The sequence below is a fragment of the Myxocyprinus asiaticus genome, chromosome 13 (assembly GCF_019703515.2).
Source record: "Myxocyprinus asiaticus isolate MX2 ecotype Aquarium Trade chromosome 13, UBuf_Myxa_2, whole genome shotgun sequence".
In the NCBI taxonomy this organism is placed as follows: Eukaryota; Metazoa; Chordata; class Actinopteri; order Cypriniformes; family Catostomidae; genus Myxocyprinus; species Myxocyprinus asiaticus.
The window spans coordinates 46,125,396-46,150,236 of NC_059356.1; the positions used below are offsets into that span (position 1 = coordinate 46,125,396).

At 38.4% G+C, this 24,841-nt stretch overlaps 1 protein-coding gene across 2 annotated transcripts in view; it reads right to left on the reverse strand.

Moving 5' to 3' along the window:
- coro7 (coronin 7) overlaps positions 1-24,841 on the reverse strand; it is a 171,743-nt gene that overhangs the window by 7,931 nt on the left and 138,971 nt on the right. The window contains exons 10-17 of one of the 2 annotated variants that reach the window (XM_051714117.1): positions 4,362-4,416; positions 4,218-4,275; positions 3,973-4,118; positions 2,044-2,139; positions 1,186-1,287; positions 948-1,092; positions 335-510; positions 139-247 (exon numbers count right to left, since the gene is read on the reverse strand). In XM_051714117.1, the coding sequence (XP_051570077.1) occupies positions 139-247; positions 335-510; positions 948-1,092; positions 1,186-1,287; positions 2,044-2,139; positions 3,973-4,118; positions 4,218-4,275; positions 4,362-4,416 (887 nt within the window). Of the gene's footprint in view, positions 1-138; positions 248-334; positions 511-947; positions 1,096-1,185; positions 1,288-2,043; positions 2,140-3,972; positions 4,119-4,217; positions 4,276-4,361; positions 4,417-24,841 lie in introns of both variants that reach the window. The other variant, XM_051714116.1, reaches the window with a different exon arrangement.

Here is a 24,841-nt window from a genome sequence, read left to right on the forward strand (position 1 = left end):
TTCAGGTTGATTCAGTGATGTTAAATAATACTGGACTTGAATAAAACCAGTCAATTTAGATGTTAGATGCATTTTTTTAGGTTAACATTTTTTTTCTTCTTCAGTGCAGTAAATCTGAAACAGTCAACAAAAACTCACCCACAACCAGTTTGTATGGGTCAAACGGGTCCCAGCAGAAGTCGGCCACATTGACTGAGTTCTGGACAGTAGGGAGGGCCGTGTCTGGCAGCTTCCCTGGCTGGGACATCTACAAAGGCATGAAGCAAAAAGATGAAGCGATAAGATAAATCCATCAAAGTTGGCATTGAAAACAGATCTGAATGCAGTACTGCACCTCAAACACAGCAATCTGTCCTCCGGTGATAGCGAGTGGAACTGCTACACGCTGCCCGTTAGCACAGAATCCATCACACTCTCCTGGTGTGGTCAGGTGAAGTCCCCTCAGGTTGGTTATGTGGGTGTCTCGGTGCAGAACGCTTCCCTGGATGTGACGGAACTTCGAACTCGGACCTAAGAATGATGTAGTTCAATACTAAAGCTGGGCGATACAGCTAATAAAATATTTCAATATTAAAAAGTATACTTATGCATTTATGAAAGGGTGACTTTTTTAATTAGAAAAACCACAAAAATAAATTAGTCAGCCATTGTTGCCAAGCAGATTCAAACAAGAAGTAACCTACAGTAAAAATCAAGTTAAAAATATTCAAGATGGGTTTTCCACTGTTTTTCTCTACATGAATACATTTCTAATTCAATTAAATGCACCAATATAACAATATATAAACAGCTAAATGTATCTACATGTACTGTATGTTTAACTGAAACCATTTAAAGCACACAACAGCAAAAAGAAGAAGCGATAATCAAAATACATCTAAGATGAAGGCATTTAATACTAGGGTTGGGTTTCAAATGTAAAGAACAGTCATTTTTACAGGACTCACCAAGCATGTTCTGGATGGCGCGGGCACTCTGACTCGGGCTTGGACTTGGGAGGAAGCCAGACGACAGACCGCTGGTTGAGGACGGAGAACGTGATGGGGCGGCACTGCTGCTGGGGGTGCTCAAGGGACTGCTGGATGTTGAAGCCTTCTGAGAACAAGAGAGAAAGCAATAATAATCCTCAACGATCATTTCTAGACAGAAAACATTTGGATTTTTTCTCAAGTTCCTCTCACGGACCTCTTTGCTCTTGCCACGGGGCAGATCCTTTGGCGACGTCTCTTTAGTTGGTGCAGTGTTGGGCTTTGGCCTCTTGTTTGGGTGTAGACTGACTCTCTCCACCTGTCAAAGAGAAGGAAGTTTAGCCATTCTTTTCTGGTCTCATAAACGCACGTTAATATACCTACATTGTTGCTAAATAATTTTGCCGTGGCTTGATGCATGTATCGCAGCGGTTTCCTGGTGAAATGAACACTAGAGGCACTACAACAACGTTTATTTACTTTCACACAAATCACAAGTAAAACAGCACATTATATGGTCATAAACACTTACTTTTCACCCTGTTCCTCACACAATGCTATCTTACAACATCTAAACACTTTTACTAGCGCATGACTTGTAAGGCAATACATTTTAACTTTGCATTACATAACCAACTACATTTACAAGCATGTTCGAGTGCAATCAAATGGCGCAGTAACTCAACTGATTGAGCATTGCACCTGGGATGCAAAAGACCGGGGTAAGAGTCCTGAAGAGCGCACAAGTTGACATGTGAGCCGAAAGTGTCATAGGAACACCACAAAATGACGTGGTTGCTTCAGCAATTGTATTTTTTCTGACACTATCGGTTAGGTTCAGGTTTAAGGGGGGTTGGTTTGTTGATTAAAAACTTGATAGAGCATTAACCTTAAAAACCTCATCTGTTTGCAAGAACATTTTACTCGCTTTTAGCACCACACACTGGACATTTCACCTCAGAACTGCCGCGAAATTTGTAATGAACCTTCTAATACGATTTTGTAAAAACGTCACCACAGTCAAGTTTCTGACCGTTAGTGAAATGTTTGGTTTATATCTTTGATTGGTCAGTACCTGTTTGTTTTCTCCTGTCCACCAATCAGCCGCCGTCATGGCCGGAGTGTGACCTATAGTGTCCGGATACAAGTCCGCATGGAAGTCCTGTCCTGCCTGAAATTCACACACATACCAAAAAAGAAAAAAATCCATCTAATTAAACATATTCAAACACTTTGAGGTTATACAAATAATGTTTTAAAAAATTGTGCAGTTATTGCATTTTGCACAATATTTCAAGTATATAAGCTACTTTTATGGTACTTTTTTGTCCTCGACAGCCCCAATTCACTTTAATGTATGTAAAATAACAGTGTGAATTAGAGATGGCCGCTTCTGAAACACTGCTTCACGAAGCTTCGAAACCTTTCCGAATCATTTGTTTTCGAACCAGTGCGTCGGAGCTCGAATCGAACTTTCGCGGTTGGATGCTATGAGGTGTTGATTCCACAGTGAATCAAATATATGTATCAAAAACAGGCTGTAACTGATTCTGAGTCAGTTTAGCAATAACTTAGGTCCATAAAATCATACTGATTCAAACAAGAGTTGCTGATTTGAATTCAATCTTTTTAACTTTCCTGTTGAGTTGTTTCCACTGGAAAAAAAAAAATATTTTGTTTATGAGAAAGATTATACTTGAGGGAGACAGATATTTTTTATATTTAAAGGTGCACTCAGTAACTTTTTGCTCGTGTCATCTTGGACTTACAGTGACACCTAGTGGTGTGGATGCAGCATCATTCAAAATCAATAGACCTTATTCACGCTAGCGCCATCTTTTAATGGGAATGACAAAGAGGCTGTGAGCAATAGACTTACAGTCTCTTCAATGGCACTAATGGTATAAAGCTGTATAAAGCCCCTAGATCACATCTGATTTTCCACAACTCATGTCGTCTGAAGTTCTTTGTGTACTGAATGTTCTTGGACAGATATTTTACCGATGTTTTGTCTGCGGAACGATCCAAAAACACTTTAAACTGCAGTAAAGCCCACTGAAGAGACTGTAAGTCTATCTCTCACAGCCTCGTTATCATTATGGCGCTAGCGTGAATACGGTCAGAATTGGTGAATTTTCAGTTCCAGATGCCATTGTAGAAATTCACTATTCACAATCAGCCCTGATTAATTTAATCCAAGAGTGAAAGTGTCCAATAACATGACAGTTACTGAGATTAAGCGAGTAGTATTCGGCTGGTCATGTGATTTTAAAATGGCCGCCCCCATGAGGGCGCCCCAGCCCCATGTAGAAGAAAACAACTTTTATATGGTTACCAATATGACTAGAGTCCTCATCTCATGTGAGTGCTCATGATTTTATACATGTTTCAAAATTACAATTAATTTCTTTAGGAGTAAAACTGTTTTAATGGGGAAAAAATTACTGAGTACACCTTTAAAGAGATCCATTTTCTTTACAGAAAGTGAATCGTTCATTATAACACCTACGCACTCTTATTCTATGATTCTTTGTGTTCACTCAAATGCTGCGAATTGTAACGGTTTACCTATTGAACCATTAATTGAACATTTTCCACATTTGAGTTTGAATCCCGTGTCGTTTCGTTTAATAAAGTGTTTAAAACAAATGAATAACAATAATCATTTAAGGGCAACTTATATATGAAGGTCTACAATTTATGCAAAGATTCAGATCTGTGTATTCCAGGACATTGTAGATTACCATAAAAAATAAATGACAAGTACATCATTTCCCAAGCATGTTGTCATTGCAGCTGCTTTACTGACTCGACTCTTCCCGTTGCATGTACTCGCCTGTGACCAGCAGATGAGCACTTCGAAACGGTTCGATTGATTCAAAGTTTTGGAAAACTTTGTTTCTCCCATCACTAGCGTGACTGTCCTGCCTAACTACTCCTTTTGTTTTGAACAACATAAGGGTGAGTAAATGATGACAGGTTATAGCGGTGTGTTCATTCTCACCTTGCGAGGCACCTGGTAGCTGATGGGCACTATGAAGTTGTCCGTGAGCTGCATCACACGCAAAACCTCACAGACGCTGACATCCAGAGCGAGTTTGGGCACCAGGGCCACACCGCGGGTCGACGCGTCCGTTAAACAGTGACTCACTGAGTCCAAAAGAGCAACGAAAAGTGAAAAGTTAATTTTGCATTTTTTTTTAAAGCAATACCAAAGCATCAAAACAGCTCGGAAAATCATGATGTTACCTTGAGACAGGGAGGGCTCACTGGCAGCTACCTCAAAACAGTCGATTACGCTCTCACCCTGACAAAATATCATTAATATCATATTAAAATGACATATAAAGAATTAAAGCCATTAATAAAGAATGTACATAAATGGTTACATACATTTCCGGACACTATAAGTAGTCCAGAGTCTGGATCAAACAGAGGCATTAGGGTCCTGTGAAGAAAATCAGACAGAAAAAAAGACAGAGAGACACACATTACTAATGCTAAACGACACACATTTCAAACAGCGCCATGATTTTGAGTCTCTACATGAACTAGAATGCTTTGCCAGTGTATTAAAAAGATTTCTGCAGCACCCGAGACTAGAGTAGAACTATAAAAACATCTCTAGCGTGCGGTCGATGACCACAAAAATACATTTTGACTTGTTCTTCAGTTCGTAAAAAACAAGCAAAAACATTTACAGTAATGTATTTGAATGGATGTCTATGGGGCAAAGCACAGCACTGCTGTTAACGAGTATAATGTGTGATAAATGTGTGTTTTCGTGTGATAAAATTGCTTACAAACCTGGTCTGTGCAAAGTTATATCCAATATTTCAACTGTCATAAGCATATCTTCAACAATAACTTTTGCACGATACACATAAGGAGACCAGAAAAGGGCATGATAGTTATCTATGTAAAGTATTGTTAAAGGAATGTTCCAGTTTCTATGCAAGTTAAGCTCATCCGAGAGCATTAGTGGCTTAATATTGACTACCACCAAAAAATTATTTCAGCTTGTCCCATGTTTATGTAAAAAAAAAAAAAGCCAAATATCACAGTTACAGTAAGGCACTTACCAAGGGTGTAACTATGGGGAGGGCAGGGTGGGCAGCTGCCCTAGGGCCCGGGGTGAGAGGGGGCCAGCAACAGTCAACCAAAAGGAACCATAAAAATGACTGCGGGCACGACGGGTGATGATAAACGACCCAGGCTCCCCAAGGAGTGGGCCTGAAAGGTTCTTTGTACTGGGGCCCGTAAGATCCAAGTTACGCCACTGGCAATTACCGAACAATGGAAGTGAATGGGGCCAGTCCTAAAACATTAAAATACACACTGTATCAAAAGTATAGCCACAAGACAAACAATATGAGTGTTAACGTGATTTTAGTGTGATAAAATCATTTGCTGGTATTACGCCATTTACCAGATTACAGGGTTTACCGGCATTACATCGTCATGACAACTGAACTGCAATATTGGATATAACTTTACACAGATAAGTTTAGAAAGCTATTTTATTGCACTAAAATCATGTTAAAACACATAATGTTTCCGTCTCATGGCTATACTCTTAAAACAGTGAGTATTTTGATGTTTATGGCAGGGTTCCTCAATAGGCGGCCCGCGAGAAACAAATGTTTGGCCTGCGCTAAAGGCCCGTTCACACCAAATCCGTGACGATTTTGCCGAGACAAATTTCTGGTGAAATGTCTATACACACACAGTCTATATATATATACAGTATATATATATATATATATATATATATATATATATATATATATATATAAAAATTCAAAACAAATTTTCCCCCTGTACATAGGCAGTGTTGTTGCTGTTCTACAAACAGTTATACCAGTCTCCTGCCCTGCTCAGCAGAAGACGAAAAGATGCAATGCAAGTGAATGGTAACTGAGGCGTTCGGTCCTTCACATTCTACCTCACATCTTCATCATTTGTGTTCCACAGAAGAAAGTAAGTTTTAGATTTGAAAAAACAATAGCATGAGTAAATGATGACATAATTTTCATTTTTCGGTGAACTACCCCTTTAATTCATTTTTGAACACGGAACACTTAATGAATAATCATTGTTTATTACATCAAATGCAAGCCGATTCAAGAGAACACCAAAAAAGACGCGTGGACTCAATTGTCTACAAAAATCGACTAAAGGGATCCGGTACGTTTACATTTACAACATGAGAGCATTAAAGGTGCAATATGTAATATATTTACTGTACTACAGCATAAAATTATCATAATATTTTATCAGATATTTAGGAAACATGCTAATCTTAAATAATGGCTTCTCCGAAAATAATGCTACAGCCAGTATATTCTACTTTGAAATGTCCGTTCCGGCCCGGGCCAGAATTTCTGTTTGTGTTTTGGCCTATGTGATCCCACCCACTGCCCATTTCCCAATAGTATTTCGACACCCTGAGTTGCCAGATTTGAAATAAGTTAGCGGGCAAACACACTGCGCTGCTGCCATGGAAGCCAGCAATACATCTAGCTAACATTGGCAAGAGTTATAAAAAATCCACATGAGCTGGTTTATAATTTGCAAACAATAAAAACATTGCAAACGTATTCATTAGCTGATCAATTTACAGTGTAAGGCTCGTCACTTGCCATTGTCAGTATGCTCGTTCCTGTTGCGTGCCCTGGCAACCCGCGTGAGCTTCGAGTTTGGGGAGGAGAGGGCAAGGGAGACAACTCTCTCTAATATTTTGAATTTGGACTGCAGTACCCATTTTAAACACTTGATGTCAATGTTACATATTGCTCCTTTAAGGCAAAATATCACTTGAGTCCTTTCACCACTAGGTGTCAGTAGTTGCCCACAAAATGACTATGTCTCTCAATGCAGAAACCTCACACCAACTCCATCCTCAGCAATCTGTTTTATTCATCACAGACAAACAATTCTGTACAACAGATCTGGTGTCATGTTTAGTCGGCCAGCTGAACTCATGACTGGAATTCAAGCATAGCATTTGGCCGCCCGGTGGTCTGACCGTGACTCTCACACATACAATACTTAATTCATCTCACTGATTCGAGGATGCCGTAGGCATGAGCTGGGTGAACTCGCAGGACACATCCCTGTGAGACATCGATAGGATACGGGGTCACCACGGGACCATGAGGATCTATTTTGAGTCACATGCTGTGCTGCATCTATCACACCCGCAGCTAGCGCGGGAGACCAGATTCAAACTTTGAACCGCATCAACTGATCGCTAGAAGTTCTAGCATGTTTTTAAGAAAGCAACAGATTATTATAGAACACTTAAAGGAATAGTTTGCCCTCAAATCGTCTCAAACTTGTATGACTTTATTATTTCTTCTGTGGAACACAAAAGATGTTTTGCAGAGTTTTCTAAGCTCTTATTTTCCATACAATGAAGCATAGTGATCAGGGGTTGTCGAGACTCCAAAAAAACGTATCCTAAAGCCATGCGATGATAGTTTGTGTGAGGAACAGACCACAATTTAAGTCGTTAGCCACTTAAACCCTTCGCAGTAGCTCTCAAATCTCATTTGCGTTTACATCTGTTGAAATACAGAATGCTAAGAAGCATTGTCGCAGGTTTGTCAATCAGTATTTTTACATGCGCAGTTATAATCGAGCCACAGTGGGTTTTTGCTTAGTCGAGGTACAGTCTTCATCTATCTGTCCAAGTATACATGAAACAATGCGTAATCGAAGGAAGGACGACAAATACGCAGGGCTAAACACATGTCACACGTCTTCACCGTCTTTAAATTTACACTGAAAAAAATTGGAGTTGGGTTTACTTAAAAAAATAAATTAAAAAAACCTAGGAAACTATTTCCATGCAGGAATTGCTAGTAAATCAAACAGAAGTAAAGGCTACAAACAGTTCTTGGTGGCTTTAATGAGAAATTTGCAAGTAAAGTTTAATTTGCTTCAAAAAGTTAAGTAAAATTAACTTATGTTATTTACCTGTGAAATTTACTCCGATTAGTGAATTAATACGACAAGGTTTTCTAAAGAATTGTAAAGATAGCAAACGATCATAAATAATATTGACTTATAAGCTAGAGCATTCATTTTTACATGTATGAATTGAGTACAAATGTATAATTTACTTAATATTTTCAAGTTCATGCTTAAACTAACTTATTCAATGTAGAAAGTACTTAATCTTTTTTTGCTATATTTACTTCACCACAAAATAATTGCCCGATTACATGCTGGATGAAACCGAACTACAATAGCATTATCTATGTCTGCAAGTCAGATTTAGCAAAAATGGAACTAGTCAGTCTAAACAGCGTTTACATGACATTTTAACAAGATCAATTACTGTTAAAGTCCGACTAAAATCAAACTTTTAAAGTGTATGTAAACATACTGAGTGACACAAAAAGTTGCTAGTTCTCAGACAAACGCACAGCCTCGAATGATATTTGAGACCTATGGTGGAGGGCAAGAGTTTCAGGGAACTCTTTTAAATTCACTCAGTTCCTCACACAAAGCTACTGTATTGCTTCAGAAGACTTAAATGGTGTAAGAGACATATGGACTACTAAACTAGTACTTTTATAGTGCTTGAAGCCCCCGTCCTCTTTCACTGTTCAGACAGAATGATCATTTTGAACTATTGAACTATTGAACTATTTCTTTAAGTAAGCCACAGCATACCACAGAACCACACAATCTACTACAATCATGCCCTTGAGTGAGACCTGAAGTAAATTGAAGTGAGCTGAACCTGTAGTAAACATCTACTGGAAGTTGCATTAGATAAGAAAACATTTGCTCAACAAAAATCACTAAGTACTCTGTGTAGAAATCTAACTCAGTAAAGGGCTTTATAACCTTGTTTACTTACTAATTAACTCCTAATTACTCATCTTTCCCACAAAAATCTGCAGAAATGAGGTAGCTGTGAGGAACTCAACATGTTGGGCCATGCTCAGCGCTATCAGCTGAATGGTAGGCTTGGATCGGTGCCCTCGAGTTGATTGGCAAGTTTGCTTCCTTTGGTTGCCCTCGCAGTGATTGGTTAGATTGCGTGTTTGACGGTTGACTTCTCCCCTCCCCCCAGTCTTTGCCTAAGGCCTCTGAAGTAGGGTAAGGGGTTGCCATGCTTTGTTAGTGAAACTCTGAGTTCCCATGTCGAAGTTTCTTTGCAAGAAATACACAAACACCTCCGACATTCCCACACAGTTCCCTCAGCCTTGCACACTCCCACAAATCACCTCAATAAATCTTCACACTTTTACAGTCAGCACATTTCATCTACTCTGTATATGCAGATTTCTATTGCAGGAGATTTCCCACAAGAAAGACAAATTGCCACTGAGATCTCTATACTATCTCAATAGGTTTTTCAGGAGAACAATGAAAAGAGCAAATTTAGAAAGCAAAAATCTCAGATGTTTCTCCTAAGAAATAGACAACAGGAATCTCAAATGTTTCTCATAGGCAGCAGTGAGATGAAACTGGGAGCACATGGAGACTTTTTCTAAAATATCTCGCTTCTCACATTTTTTCTTCAGAGAAAAAGGCTCCAGTAATCTCACAAGTGTCTCCTGTTGAGTTTCAAAAGAGATCTCAACAATGTCTAAAACTGTGCTCAGATTTTCCAAGATATCAAAGTCTGCAATTAAAAGTCAGAGGTCTCAATATGAACTCAACAAATTCTTTATACATCTCATTTGTTTCTCCAAGACAGCAATAAGACTAAATGGATATATGCTGAAGTCTCCTGCTTCTCAGATGTTTCTCTTCAGAAAAAGACTCCAGTAATCTCATATGTGTCTCCTAGTGTTTCAGAAGAGATCTCAACAATGTCTCAAACTGCGCTCGGATTTGTCAAAACACCAAACTCTGCAAAAGTCAGAGATCTCAATTTGAACTCAAAAATGTCTCATAAAATTATTTATATATCTCACTTGTTTTTCCAAGACAGCAATGAGATTAAATGGAGAGCAAATAGAGACTTTTGCTGAAGTCTCCTACTTCTCAGATGTTTCTCCTGAAATCATAAATCCCAGTAATCTCACATGTGTCTCCTAGAGTTCAGAGGAGATCTCAACAATGTCTCAAACTGCGCTCGGATTTGTCAAAACACCAAACTCTGCAAAAGTCAGAGATCTCAATTTGAACTCAAAAATGTCTCATAAAATTATTTATATATCTCACTTGTTTTTCCAAGACAGCAATCAGAATTACATGGAGAGCAAATGGAGACTTTTGCTGAAGTCTCCTGCTTCTCAGATGTTTCTCCTCAGAAAAAGTCTCCAGTAATCTCACAAGCGTCTCCTGTCGAGTTTCAAGCGAGCTCAATATTGTCTCAAACTGTGCTCCGATTTGTCAAAACACCAAAGTCTGCAAAAGTCAGAGATCTCAATTTGAACACAAAAATGTCTCATAAAATTATTTATATATCTCACTTGTTTTTCCAAGACAGCAATGAGATTAAATGGAGAGCAAATAGAGACTTTTGCTGAAGTCTCCTACTTCTCAGATGTTTCTCCTGAAATCATAGATCCCAGTAATCTCACATGTGTCTCCTAGAGTTTCAGAAGAGATCTCAACAATGTCTCAAACTGCGCTCGGATTTGTCAAAACACCAAAGTCTGCAAAAGTCAGAGATCTCAATTTGAACTCAAAAATGTCTCATACAATTATTTATATATCTCACTTGTTTCTCCAAGACAGCAATCAGAATTACATGGAGAGCAAATGGAGACTTTTGATGAAGTCTCCTGCTTTTCATGTGTTTCTCCACCCCGGTAATCTCACGTTTGCCACTCTTTATAGCTCTTAATTGTTTCTCCTAGACAGCAATTAGATTCAATGGAGAGCAAAGTCTGCTTCTCAGATGTGTCTCCTGGGTCTCATCTAGAGTTTCAGAACAGATCTCAACAATGTCTCAAACATGTCTCAGATCCGCCAAAAATACTGCAATCAAACATCAGATCTCAATATGAACTCAAATATTTCTCATCCGTAGCGTTATCCACATTAATATCATAGCGATATATTCTTATTGTATGTCAGCAATTGTCTCATTTGTGTCTTTTTTTTTTTATTTCTCCTGGGAAATTTAGGAAAAACATCTGAGATAAATTGAAAACACCAATAGCTATGAAAGGCCAACCTCTGAGCAATGAAATTTTCCTTTGGGTTGAATAACTACACAGATAAAGAACATATGCTTCACTTCACTGTTTTACTCATGTGCAGCTAAACCCAGGTAACATTTTCCCACAAACTGAATGTGAAAACAGTTTCCCCCATTGCAGATCTCTGTGTGTGAGTGTGTGAATGTGTGTCCAGACAGTAGTCAGGTTTGCATGGCAGGCAGTCATGAAAGACTGCTAAAGCACTCAGGGAGTCATTCTTGAGTGGCTAAAGCTGTGAGTGCTCACACATAAGGACACACGCGTGTGCGCTGTTGTATTGTGGCGTAGAGGGATGTTCTGCTTGAGAAAGCCACTAATCCAGATGTAAGCCTTCTATGGACACAGAGGAACGCACACACATACATTCACATAGCTATCTAAATAAGGACATATCATCGATTGTGATTTGATTTATTAGCTTAGATTTACACAAAGCTAATAATAGCTAATAAGCTAACAACTTCTACACACTGACCTCAAACCAAACCCTACTCTATAATAAAACTTAAAAATACATTACTTACCTTGTTTAGGAGTCATTTCTATCTTTGAGGACATCTCCAAATGGAGGTTTTGTCAGGTTTAGTTCACTTCTGAGGATATGCAGCCTACAGTGTTTCCTACAGAATTCTGCTTTTGCAGCAGGGGGATGTGTGTATTATATTATATTATATTATGTTGCAATTGTGTGTCTTAAACACATATTGTTAAATAGACCTACACGTTGTCATATGAACAACTGTAATGACTGATTTAAGTTTCTCAAAACTTTAAATACACAAAAAGATTCGAATCAGTCATGACTGAAAGTAACATCTTTGCTTGTAGTTCAGTGAGTTAGGTATTCATTCAGTAACTGTTCTGATGGATTAAATGAGTTCAGACAGTGAAGGATTCATCAGACTGATTTAAAACGATAACTTGTGAGTTGGCAAGTCGTTTGAAATGATTCATTCTGAAGAACTGGTTTATAAGAGTCATTTGGAGAGATTAATTCAAAGAACCATAAGAATCATTTATTCGTGTGAGTTCATTCAGTGAAGTATTCATCAGACCAATTCAAAACGATAACTCATGAGATGGTGTGTCATTTGAAATGATTCATTCAAAGAACCAGTTCATAAGAGTCATTTGTTCATGCTAATTCATTCAAGTGAAGGATTCGTCAGACTGATTCAAAACTATAACTCGTCAGTTGGTGAGAAGTTTGGAATGATTCATTTCAGAGAACTAATTCATAGGAGTCATTTGGAATGATTAATTCAAAGAACCAGTTCTTAAGAGTTATTTGTTCGTGTGAGCTCATTCAGTGAAGGATTTGTCAGACTGATTAAAAACATTAATGTCAGTTAATGTGTTGTTTAAAATGATTTATTCCAAAGAACCGGTTCATACGAGTCATTTGTAATGATTCATTCAAAGAACTAATTCATAAGAGTCATTTGTTCATGTGAGTTCCTTCAGTAAAGGATTTGTAATGACAACTCATGAGTTGGTGAGTTGTTTAGAATGATTTATTCCAAAGAACTGGTTCATAAGAGTCATCTAGAATCATTTATTCAAAGAACCAGTTCATAAGAGTCTTTTGTTCGTGCGAGTTCATTCAAGTAAAGGATTCGTCAGACTGATTTAAAACAATAACTCGTCAGTTGGTGAGTTGTTTGGAAGTCATTTGGAAAGATTCATTCATGAACTAGTCATTTATTTGTGTGAGTTCAATCAGTGAGGGATTCCTTAGACTGATTCAAATTGATAACATGCGAGTTGGCGAGTCATTTGGAATGGTACATTCCAAAGAACCGATTCATTCGAGTCATTTGGAATGATTCATTCAAAGAACCAGTTCTTAAAAGTCATTTGTTCATTAATCGGACTATGCTAGTCACTCGTTGCTTGTTTGTTTTTGATTGCAGCCAGCGAATAGAAAGACGTGGTGGCATTGGCGCTCTTTTTATCTCATCATATGCAATTCAAACTGCAAGTTTACAACTGGGGTAAAATATCATTTATTTTGCCGAAGTGCTAGAAATTCAGTAAAGTGGCGGAGCTCTGTAACTTTGTTTACTAGTACACTGTTGAACTGTGAACAATTTGCATACTTTAAACTGCAGAAACGATGAGAAGCATAGTATTATGTTATTCAGAACATTGCCCTTTCCTTGAAATATGACATTTAAAAGTGCCCTTTACACTAGAAACACCTGAATGTGAGTGTCAGAGGATGAAATTGGTTTTGCTCTTTGCAGCACAAAAAAAAAAAAAAAAAAAAAGGAATTTGACAAGAACTACTCGGCAGTGGCCCCCTGAGCATGGTAGCTGTCAGTAAACTCCAATTCAGCCATGAAATAACCTTCAGGTGCATTCAAGATCAGTAGATAAAACTCACGTTATTACTACTGTACTACCACGATGACAGAGTCTCAGACTGTGTTATTACACACACAGCCCTGACAGCTGAATACAGACAACTGTGTGTTTGTGTGTGCTGATGTCATGGTGTTGTAGATATAAGGCTGGAATAGGGAGGTGGGGACAGACGGACAGACAGCTGTGTGATACATATTAATGGGAGGGGCTTGATCGGGGAGGTGTGGTCTGAGTATAAAGTGGGTGGAGCTTGGTGTTGTATAGGTGCAAATAACTTTCAAAAATGTTCAAACTGCCATACTCCAGTATGAACATACTTTTTTTGATAAACACTCACATTAGTGTGTCACATCCAGCTAAATCTCAATACTCAAGTGTGTGTGGGTATGTTCAAAACCGTGCGTTCCCTCACAATAAGTTTTGCGTTCCCTAATAAGTTTTGCGTTCCCTCATAATATAATTTTCAGTTCCCTCACAATAAGTTTTGCGTTAAATTATAAAAGTTTTACATTCCCTCGCAATAGTTTGCGTTCCCTCATAATACATTTTACGTTCCCTCACAACAAATGTTACGTTCCCTCACAATACGTTTTGCGTTCTCTTGCAATAATTTGCGTTCTCTTGCAATAAGTTTTGCATTCCCTCGTAATAAGTTTTGCATTCCCTCGTAATAAGTTTTGCGTTTTCTCGTAATAAGTTTTGCGTTTACTCGTAATACGTTTTATGTTCCCTCATAATAAGTTTTGCATTCCCTCGCAATAAATTTTACGTTCCCTCATAAGTTTTGCGTTCCCTAATAATACATTTTACGTTCCCTCACAATAAATTTTACGTTCCTTCACAATACGTTTTGTGTTCTCTTGCAATAATTTGCGTTCCCTTGTAATAAATTTTGCATTCCCTCGTAATAAGTTTTGCGTTTTCTCGTAATAAGTTTTACGTTCCCTCATAATAAGTTTTGCGTTCCCTCGCAATAAATTTTATGTTCCTTCACAATACGTTTTGCGTTCTCTTGCAATAATTTGCGCTCCCTTGTAATAAATTTTGCATTCCCTCGTAATAAGTTTTGTGTTCCCTCACAATAAATTTTACGTACCCTCACAATACATTTTACGATCTCTCACAATACGTTTTGCGTTCTCTTGCAATACGTTTTGCGTTCCCTCGTAATAAGTTTTGTGTTCCCTCGCAATATGTTTTGCATTCCCTCGCAATAAGTTTTGCGTTCCCTCGCAATAAGTTTTGCATTCCCTCATAATGAGTTTTATGTTCCCTCGCAATAAGTTTTACATTCCTTCATAATATATTTTGCATTCCCTCACAATAAGTTTTGCATTCCCTCATAATGAGTTTTATGTTCCCTCGTAATAAGTTTTACATTTTCTCGTAATACGTTTTGCGTTCCCTCATAATACATTTTACGTTCCCTCGCAATAAGTTTTATGTTCCCTTGCACAAGTTTGGGTTCCCTCGCAATAGTTTGCCTTTCCCCGCAATTAAGTTGGGTTCACTTGCAATAGCTCTATCTATCCCTTCTGAAAATTTACCATGGTTTTAATACATTAACTGTAGTTAACTATGATATTTGTAGTAAGACCATAACCATAAAATTGACCATGGTTTTACCACAGCAAATACATGGTACATGTACCACAAATTACCCATGGTGTTACGATAAGGGATGGATGAAGTTTTTCAAAGGGAATGCAAAACTTTTTGCGAGAGAGTGCAAAACTATTTTAGAAAATAAATTCCTTCCTGTAGAGCCGAGGAGGGCGTGGCCGTGCTGGAATGACGCATGCCCGGTCCCCAATCAGCCTGATGGGGCGTGCGAGGGATAAAGGCGGCCGGGGACGACAGTTCGAGAGAGAGAGAGAATTACAGGCAGCTGTGCTTTGTGTGTTTATGGTTGTGTGTTTTTGTTTAACTTTATTCATTAAATTATTATTTAGTTAAACCGGTTTAAGTTAAACCGGTTCTCGCCTCCTCCTTTCCACGGAACCCCCTTACACTTCCCTGTCCTCTGATGGGCTCCATGAATTTTACATTCTATTCAGCTAAAAAACAGTATAGATTACAGGCAGAATACAGTACACTACTATTTCATTCCGAACAGTGCCGGTATGTGAATGTGTGTGTAAAGTCGTATAGTATGCATGTTTATGCACAGTAATAAGGGGAAGTTAATAATAGTGGTCTGAAGGTTACAGCCCTGAAGAGAGCACAAACCACTGCTACAGCCCTCTGCCTTCAGTCACAGGATAACACACACACATACACAATCCAACCAAACCTCAACACAGTCAGAACACACCACTCAAACATTTAGTGAGCTCTGTAATTTAACCACAGAATACACGTTGTAAATCTCTATTTATATATATATATATTTTTTTCTGTTACTATCTTTAAAATAGCATATTATAAAACAAGTACTGTATTATTAAGCATTTCTCCCTCGTTGGATGAACCACATTCAAAGCAGTTATAAACCAGCCAATATACTGGCGCCTGTGACCACACATCAACTGAATTATTATTAAAACATAACTTTTTAAAGAACATTTGTGTCATCAAAATTAACTTTATGCCAATGGCTGGTGAACTGAGGAAATTTACATTTCATTCACATTTTTATAATTTAGTTTACTAAAAATCAACAACTTACCAGCCATAAATATTTCTTATCAGCCATAAATCTGTATTTTGCTATATTAATGGCAAAAAATAAATAAATAAATTAAATTAAAAAATGTTCGTCCTTTTGTTAAATGTGTTATTTAGCTCTTTTTCCTCTTGTATGTTTGTGGAAAACAGCACAGGTCATTGTGTCTCTCATCATATACAGTTGAAGTCAGAAGTTTACATACACTTAGGTTGAAGTCATTAAAACTCATTCTTTTAAGCACTCCACAGATTTAGTATTAGCAAACTATAGTTTTGGCAACTCATTTAGGACATCTACTTTGTTTATGACATGAGTAATTTTTCAGATTGTTTCACTTTTAATTGGCAATATCACAATTCCAGTGCGTCAGAAGTTAAACTAAGTTTACTGTGCCTTAAAGCAGCTTAGACAATCAGACAATTAGCTTCTGATAGGTGGTGTACTGAATTGGAGGTGTACCTGTGAATGTATTTTAAGGCCTACCTTCAAACTCAGTGCTTCTTTGCTTGACATCATGGGAAAAACAAAAGAAATCAGCCAAGACTTCCACAAAAATTGTGGACCTCCACAAGTCTGGTTCATCCTTGGGAGCAATTTCCAAACAGCTGAATGTACCAAGTTCATCTGTACAAACAATAGTATGTAAGTATAAACACAATGGGACCACGCAGCCATCATACCGCTCAGGAAGGTGACACATTCTGTCTCCTAGAGATGAACGTAGTTTGGTGCAAAAAGTGCAAATCAATCCCAGAACAACAGCAAAGGACCTTGTGAAGATGCTGGAGGACACAGGTAGACAAGTATCTATATCCACAGTAAATGAGTACTATATTGACATAACCTGAAAGGCTGCTCGGCAAGGAAGAAGCCACTGCTCCAAAACCACCATAAAAAAGCCAGACTACAGTTTGCAAGTGCACATGGGGATGAAGATCTTACTTTTTGGAGAAATGTCCTCTGGTCTGATGAAACAAAAATCAAAGTGTTTGGCCATAATGACCATCGTTATGTTTGGAGGAAAAAGGGTGAGGCTTGCAAGCCGAAGAACACCATCCCAACCGTGAAGCATGGGGGTGGCAGCATCATGTTGTGGGGGTGCTTTGCTGCAGGAGGGACTGGTGCACTTCACAAAATAGATGGCATCATGAGGAAGGAAAATTATGTGGATATATTGAAGCAAAATCTCAAGACATCAGCCAGGAAGTTAAAGCTCGGTCACAAATGGGTCTTCCAAATGGACAATGACACCAAGCATACCTCCAAAGTTGTGGGAAAATGGCTTAAGGACAACAAAGTCAAGTTATTGGAGTGGCGATCACAAAGTCCTGACCTCAATCCCATAGAAAATTTGTGGGCAGAACTGGGCATGTGCGAGCAAGGAGGCCTACAAACCTGACTCAGTTACACCAGTTCTGTCTGGAGGAATGGGACAAAATTCCAGCAACTTATTGTGAGAAGCTTGTGGAAGGCTACCCAAAACGTTTTGACCCAAGTACAAACAATTTAAAGGCAATGCTACCAAATACTAACAAAGTGTATGTAAAAGTCTGACCCACTAGGAATATGATGAAAGTAATAAAAGCTGAAATAAATAATTCTCTCTATTATTATTATAAAAATAAAATAAAGTAGTGATCCTAACTGACCTAAGACAGGGAATGTTTTCTACGATTAAATTTCGGGAATTGTGAAAAATGTATTTGGCTAAGGTGTATGTAAACTTCTGAATTCAACTGGTTTATCTAAATGCCACCTGTCATAAAAACTTTGAGACCCATCATTATTTTGTTCCTCATATTTTCATTTAGTAGGCTCCATGCCAGGATCATGTCACTACATGAAGTTCTGGAGTTATGACAATTACAGAAGCAAGCCTCTGGCTTTTAGATAAACTTCTGATTGTAAATTTTCCACTGAATTAAAGGTACTTCTGCTCTGTTCAAATAGTGTGAGTAGCATAACTTCTGTGATGCTATTCCTAAAAAAAGTTACCAAACAACTGGCCATTAACTCCACTGTATTTACTTGCTAAATCCAAATTCTACCCACTTTCGGCACTTGCCGAGTGTTAATTTTGGACCCTGTGTGTATAAGCGTGTACATGGGAAGAACGTGGGCTGTTGTGTAACGTGTGTGGGTTCTGTTAAACTGCATCAGTTAGTTGCTATCAGCCCACAGTAAATCCACATGATCCATCAATTCAGTCACTCCTTTAGGACTCACACAGCAGTGTGGGAAACAGAACTGGCGGCTTTATGAGTGACACAACTTCCTCTTCCCAGAGGGCTGGATATGTAGCCTGAGACTGCTTTATGGAACAGAGTGTGAGAGAGTGTCCAATGGAATACAGGTATTTTTGAGCCAGTGTATATCATACATAGAAGTTTACACATGCACATGTGCATGCATGCACGCACACACACACTAAAGTTGTGTCAAAGCACAGTTTGTTCAGGTAACTAGCATATAGGTAGACAACTCAACTAGCCATGCCTTAGAGGTGCACGTAGGTGGTGATAAACATGACAAGATTTTAGAAAACCCATCCAGATCAGAGAAGAGTGAGAACAAACAGCCCACCCACGATCTGTGCCAACTAACAGCAGAGACACTGTATGTGTGTGTGTATGTGTGTGTGTGACTTGCAGCTTGATTCATGTTCCACTCTTTGATACATATAGGACTTTACTGCACACGCTGTACATGCACATCCAAGTTGAAACTTTGATTAACAAAGTATCCGTTATCCAGCATGTAATCATTATAAGACAACATCTGCTGATTAGCTAGTAGGCCAAGCAAGTTTTCCTGGGACACTGTACACTCAGAAATTCATTATAAACGCTTGCTATGGTGTTCAGTAGCTCTGTTAATCCACAGATATCTGACAGTGGCTCAAAACTGCAGTGCAGTTCATTTATAAGGGCTTAGCGAGGCAGTGAGGCAGTCTGGCTGAAGAATGCGGCCAGCTGCGGTGGAACAGTGTTGAGGTGATGCCAGCATTAGATGAGGTGCCGAGTGCAGACACTGATCTTGGCTCAGTCGGCAAGGAGATACGAGTGTGCGTCAGCTTTTAATTAAACTGGCCGCCAGCCTTGCCAGCGCACCTGAGCATGGCCACACACACATTCAGAGTTTCATAGAAAACAAGGATCTGAAGATATATTATCACAAGAACGGGGGAAAAATGAAAGATGCCTTGAATTATGCTGCTTGATGAGGAAAGGTGTGCCATTACTTTTCTAAATGATTGGACTTACGATTTTAAGATGCTTGCTTAGAACTTACGATACTCAAAATTTAGTGTAAACATGCAATGCCGTATGATGTTCCACTCCTTATCTAGAGCTCTGACAAACTGTTTCATAACGCCCAATTTGATGTGCAGTGGTGGAATCAGCACCTTTCGAGGGTCCACCAGTGGCTCCCACTTGACGTTGTTCCTCCCCACAGAGAACTCGGTCCGCTGTGGCCAGTCCCACCTGTGGTAGTGCGCCTTGGTGTCCCTGCTGTCCCAAAGGCAAAGATAGCAGGGAAAATTGGTAAAACTGCCTTGGAGATCCATCAGGAATGCCACCATTTTTAAGTCTCCTATGACCTCCCAGCCGTACTCATCATACTTCAAGGCGTCCAGCAAAGTCTTGATGCTGTTGTAATCCTCTTTGAGGTGCACCGAGTGAGCCAGGGGAAGAGACGGGTACTTGTTACCATTATGGACCAGCACGGCTTTGAATATTACTTTAGTATAAATACATGTTAATTTGGATTCATATGTTGTTTTTTCTGACTTTATGTGAACGAAAAGACACAATTTCGCCCGTTTTCTCATTGGAAATAGGCAAATTTCAAAATATCACTGTCCTGGTCACAAAAGCAAAGTTTGTGGGGAATAATAGCCATTTTCTATACTTTTGAGGTATAAGCAATTAGGAAATAACACTACCCAGGAACAATTTTTTTTTTTTTTATATAATTTGTTACACAGTGAAATCAAACAAAAAGACAAAAGTACAAGACATCTTTAATGAGAAAATGAACTACAAGTGCTTGACATAAATGTACAAATTTATAATTTGACTGGTTAAGAATTAACTCTTAAAGGTGATTGCTCCGTTACATCTGAATGTGTGTGGTATCGTTCAGAGGACAAGTCCTGACCTCCGAAAGTCCCGGAAATGAGGACCTAGGCATTAAAAACCCAGACGTCGATTGTCTTTAAGGGGCAGCAGGATATAAGCATTAAACTACCTGTCAACGAAGCTTGAGAACCAAGTGACCAGCTAAAAGAGAGTATATGAGTGAAAAAAGAGATGGATGGAGGAAGTAGACAAGAGGTCATGACCAGAATGGCCCCTGCTGCTTGGGGTCTCAGGAAGAGCTCGTCTAGTCACTGTGAACTTGTTAGTCACGCATACATGGCCACAAAACATCTGCATACAAACAGAAAAGCACATTTCTTTCAGCTATGATGTCACTGAACTAAGTAATGTAAAAAGAAGCCAGCTTCGATTACAGACGAGCAACCACAACGCCGTAAATCTTCTCCAAAGGCAGCCCTGAAAATCACACTGATGATGGAGTAACAAGCGAAGGGAACCTTTTCCGCAAAGTCTGTCCTGTAAATAGGTTCATTTCAGTCAAGCGTTGTGACCAATGCTTTAAATAAAGTGACATCACCAGGTTCTACGTCCAGTGAAGGAATGTTCCGTTTCAGGAGCGTTGTAGTTTTCCCTTCTGCCTTCTGTTCTTAAAGCACTCACCAGTGGCAGCATAGCAAGAACTTATTTAAGTGTGAAATTAAATATGTATGCACCATTAGTTAAGCTTAGAAAAGCCGTGGTCTGCAAATATTAGAGTGTGGCTCTAGAGTGAGACAAGCACAAAAAGAGAAAAATATAGTCTTCACTGTGCCAGGATCATCATAAACTTATATTATAACAAGTCCAAGAAGAGGGTGATTTCGGGGACTTCCAGTGGTACTTTGAGGGACTCTTGGGTTTTGCTTTCTAGCACACTGATTTATTCTTCAACACTGAATTAAAAATGACCTAATGCACGTTCCTGGTCTTATTGTGAAGAGGAATATTTACCCGTCCTATTGTCTTAGGGTTATTTTTGACTCTGGGACATGTAAAGAATACGTTGTAAATACCATATAGGTTTTGGTACCGGAAGCAAACGTTGTCAAGACCATCAAAACAAACAAAATAAAAAAGCATATGAGAATGTATATAATTGTTTAAGAGACATCATTTAAAACAAATCATTCCCTGAACAGGTAATACGTTAGTAAATAATTTACTAACATAGTTTTATATGATGGGGTACAATTGGGCCAAAGTGCCCCCAATGGTAAAAGACCTATTGCATATAATTTTCTCATAAAACATTAGATGGCTACTATGGAACTAAAACGGCACCTTCTTAAACCCATGTTTATACTACAACAAACTGTTTGACATTAGTGGAAAGGAACGGATTAGTTGCAGTGAACGTGGGCCCAATTTGACTGCTGAAAAAGGCAATGGAGATTCACTTATTAAACAGGCATGTACCCTTTTTGTTAAGGGTGTTCTTTAGTGCTGTTGTACACTATTCAAGTATTTATGCAATTTTTTTTAATGGTTTTCAATACGGGTCAAAAATGACCCGAAGGACAAAAAGAGGGTGCAGTCTTGTAATAGGAAGGTTAAAGGAATATTCCGGGTTCAATACAAGTTAATCTTAATTATAGAATTTGTGGCATAATGTTGATTGCAACAACAACAACAAAATTTGTCTCGTCCATGTTTTTCTATAAAAAAGCAAAAATCGAGGTTACAGTGAGGCACTTACAATGGAAGTGAATGGGGCCAATTTTAGGAGGGTTTAAAGGCAGAAATGTGAAGCATATAATTTTATAAAAGCACTTACATTAATTCTTCTGTTAAAACTCGATTGGAGCTGTAAAGTTTAGATAGTCGCTTTTACGGTCGTTTAAGAGTTTACAGCGTCGCCATGGCAACGAAGTTGTAAAATTGGGTCTATCCGCAGAAAAGCTTAGTATGTGATTTTATCACATTTAAATCATGTTAACACACATATTGTTTACATCTTGTGGCTATACATTTGAAACAGTGAGTATTTCAACATTTACTGATTGGCCCCCATTCACTTTCATTGTAAGTGCCTCACTGTAACCCAGCTTTTTGCTTTTTTAAAGAAAAGGAGGGACGAGTAGAAATTCATTTTTGTGGTAATCAACATTATGCCACAAATGCTGTCGATTGAGCTTAACTTGTACTGAATCCAGAATATTCCTTTAATAACTTGTTCCCAGACGAAAAAGAAAGTCGTTTCAGAGGCTGAGAAAGTTGTTACATTTAAATGAAATGAAGAAAACATTTCTTTGGAATAACATACACGCATGAATCATTCAGAATAAGACCAGGAATGTATTACAAGAATAAATAATGTTTATTTTGATTTCATATTGATTTTAAGTGCCTTGCTGAGGGGCAGAATGGTGATAATTCATGGATCAACTCTTGTGGGTTTCGAACAACATTTCGGCCTAGATCTTTAATCACTGCACCACACCACCCAAGAAGACAGATAGAGAACGATAAAGAGAAAAAGACAGATGCAGAAACACAAGTTCATCATCTGACACAAAAATGTCTTCCATTTCAAAAATTCTCTACCAGTCATTTTTGTGTAGATACAATGTTTTACTGTTGATATTATCTTCTGTTCCACGAAACATCGGCATGACGGCAGACACGTGAGACTAGATGCCACAGTTTCATCTTCTCTCCTTGTTATCTCACAAGTTGCAAAGTTCCATCTTTCTTTTTGTCGAACTATCAATATCTATCATTTCTCCAATCAGAGGGCCAGAAGGTGTTATCGTCTATTGTTTTCCTGCGGGATAAGGATACACATAGGATGTACACATTCCTAGGCCTTACAGGACACACACACACACACACACACACACACACACACACTACACCGGTACGCCCACATGGACTATAAACGCAGGCAAAACACACATAGTTCATGTCTGTGCATGTCTGGATACCCTCACCCTTAGATATCTCATTTACGATTCTTCTGCGCCAACATAACTCACAAAAGTGCATGCATTGTGTACAGAATATTAACATAAACAGATAGCTAAGAATGTTAAGTAGTATAGTCTGAAAAGAACGTAAATGAAAACAAACGTAATTCCGATATGTAAAAGTACCAAAGAAAATGTATTCGTCTATTATTAAGGTCAAACCATATAATGCTTATAAAAAATATACAATATCAGTCAGCTAGGAAACTAAGTTATGTTTAAGGCTTGAAAGAACTATAAAGAACTAGTAGCTGAATAAAGGTTTACGAGGCGTATACTTTAAAATATATCATATAAGAGGTATATGTATGTATATACAGTATTTGTGTGTGTGTGTATGTATATATATATATATATATACTGTATATGAACAATAGAAGTCTATGGTGTGTCCTCACTTAGCCATCTAAATAAACGTGTATGTGTGTGTCTGGGCCTATTTTGGTGGGCCCGGTCTATCTCATATTTCAATTGCAGTCTGTCTGTGCCTGCATGAAACACTACAAACAGATAAAACTTGCACAGATGAAATCATATCTCAGATACTACAACAATATATGAAGACAGTCGTGTGCTTCAGTTATGATGGTTTATGATAATTTGCACAGGAATACAGATTCAGCAATTTGTTGCAGTGTCTTTTTATGGTTTTTGTTTCTTAGTTTCATTTGTTTGTTTTCTGGTCTCTGAATGGCATCTTTCTCTTTTTCATGTTTAACGGGCACAACTGGCATGATAAAACCACTGGCAGCAGCTTTAGAATAAACGAATCACAGCTTGAGAGAATAAAACAAAGAGTTTATCCACAACAGATTTGTCGCACAATGTCGTTGTCAGCTTTATATCTCTCTCTCTTTCTCTTCTGTGTTTCTCTGCTTATCAGTGTCATGTGTGTGTGTGTGTATTTGGTAGAGTGCACGATAAGGTCACCATGTGTGCTGGTTGTGTGTGTTTGTTTATGAACATCACCTCAGCTGTATTTCATGGAGGTCTGCGCAGTAAGACACATGGACACAAACACACACCACATGTCCACCATCTCACTGAAAGTGAAACGACAATCTGCAATTCTTCGTTTGACTTTTTTCAAAACATGTCGTTTCTTTTCAGGTTTAAATTCGATTTGGAGGCCCATATTAAAAAAATAAATAAATTACATGACACTAGAGACATTTTTGCAAAAATTGTGCCAGTTTTGAAGTGAAATGTCCGCTGTGTGGCCCTAAAAGCGAGTTAATTTTTTTTCAAACAGATGAGTTAATGCTCTATCGAGTTTTACATCAACAAAACTGTCCACCCTATCCTAAACCTTAAACCTAAACATAACCGATGGTGTCGGAAAAAGCAAACGTGTGATGAAAAACGCAATTGCTGAAACAACCACGTCATTTTGAGGTGCTTCTATGACACTTTAAGCTCATGTGTCGACTCACGTGCTCTTCAGGATTCGTATCCTGGTCCTTTGCATTGCAAGAGTTATCAGCTATCAGTTGAGCTAATGCGCAGTTTGATCGCACTTGAACAAGCTTGTAAAATGTTAAAATGTATAACCTTA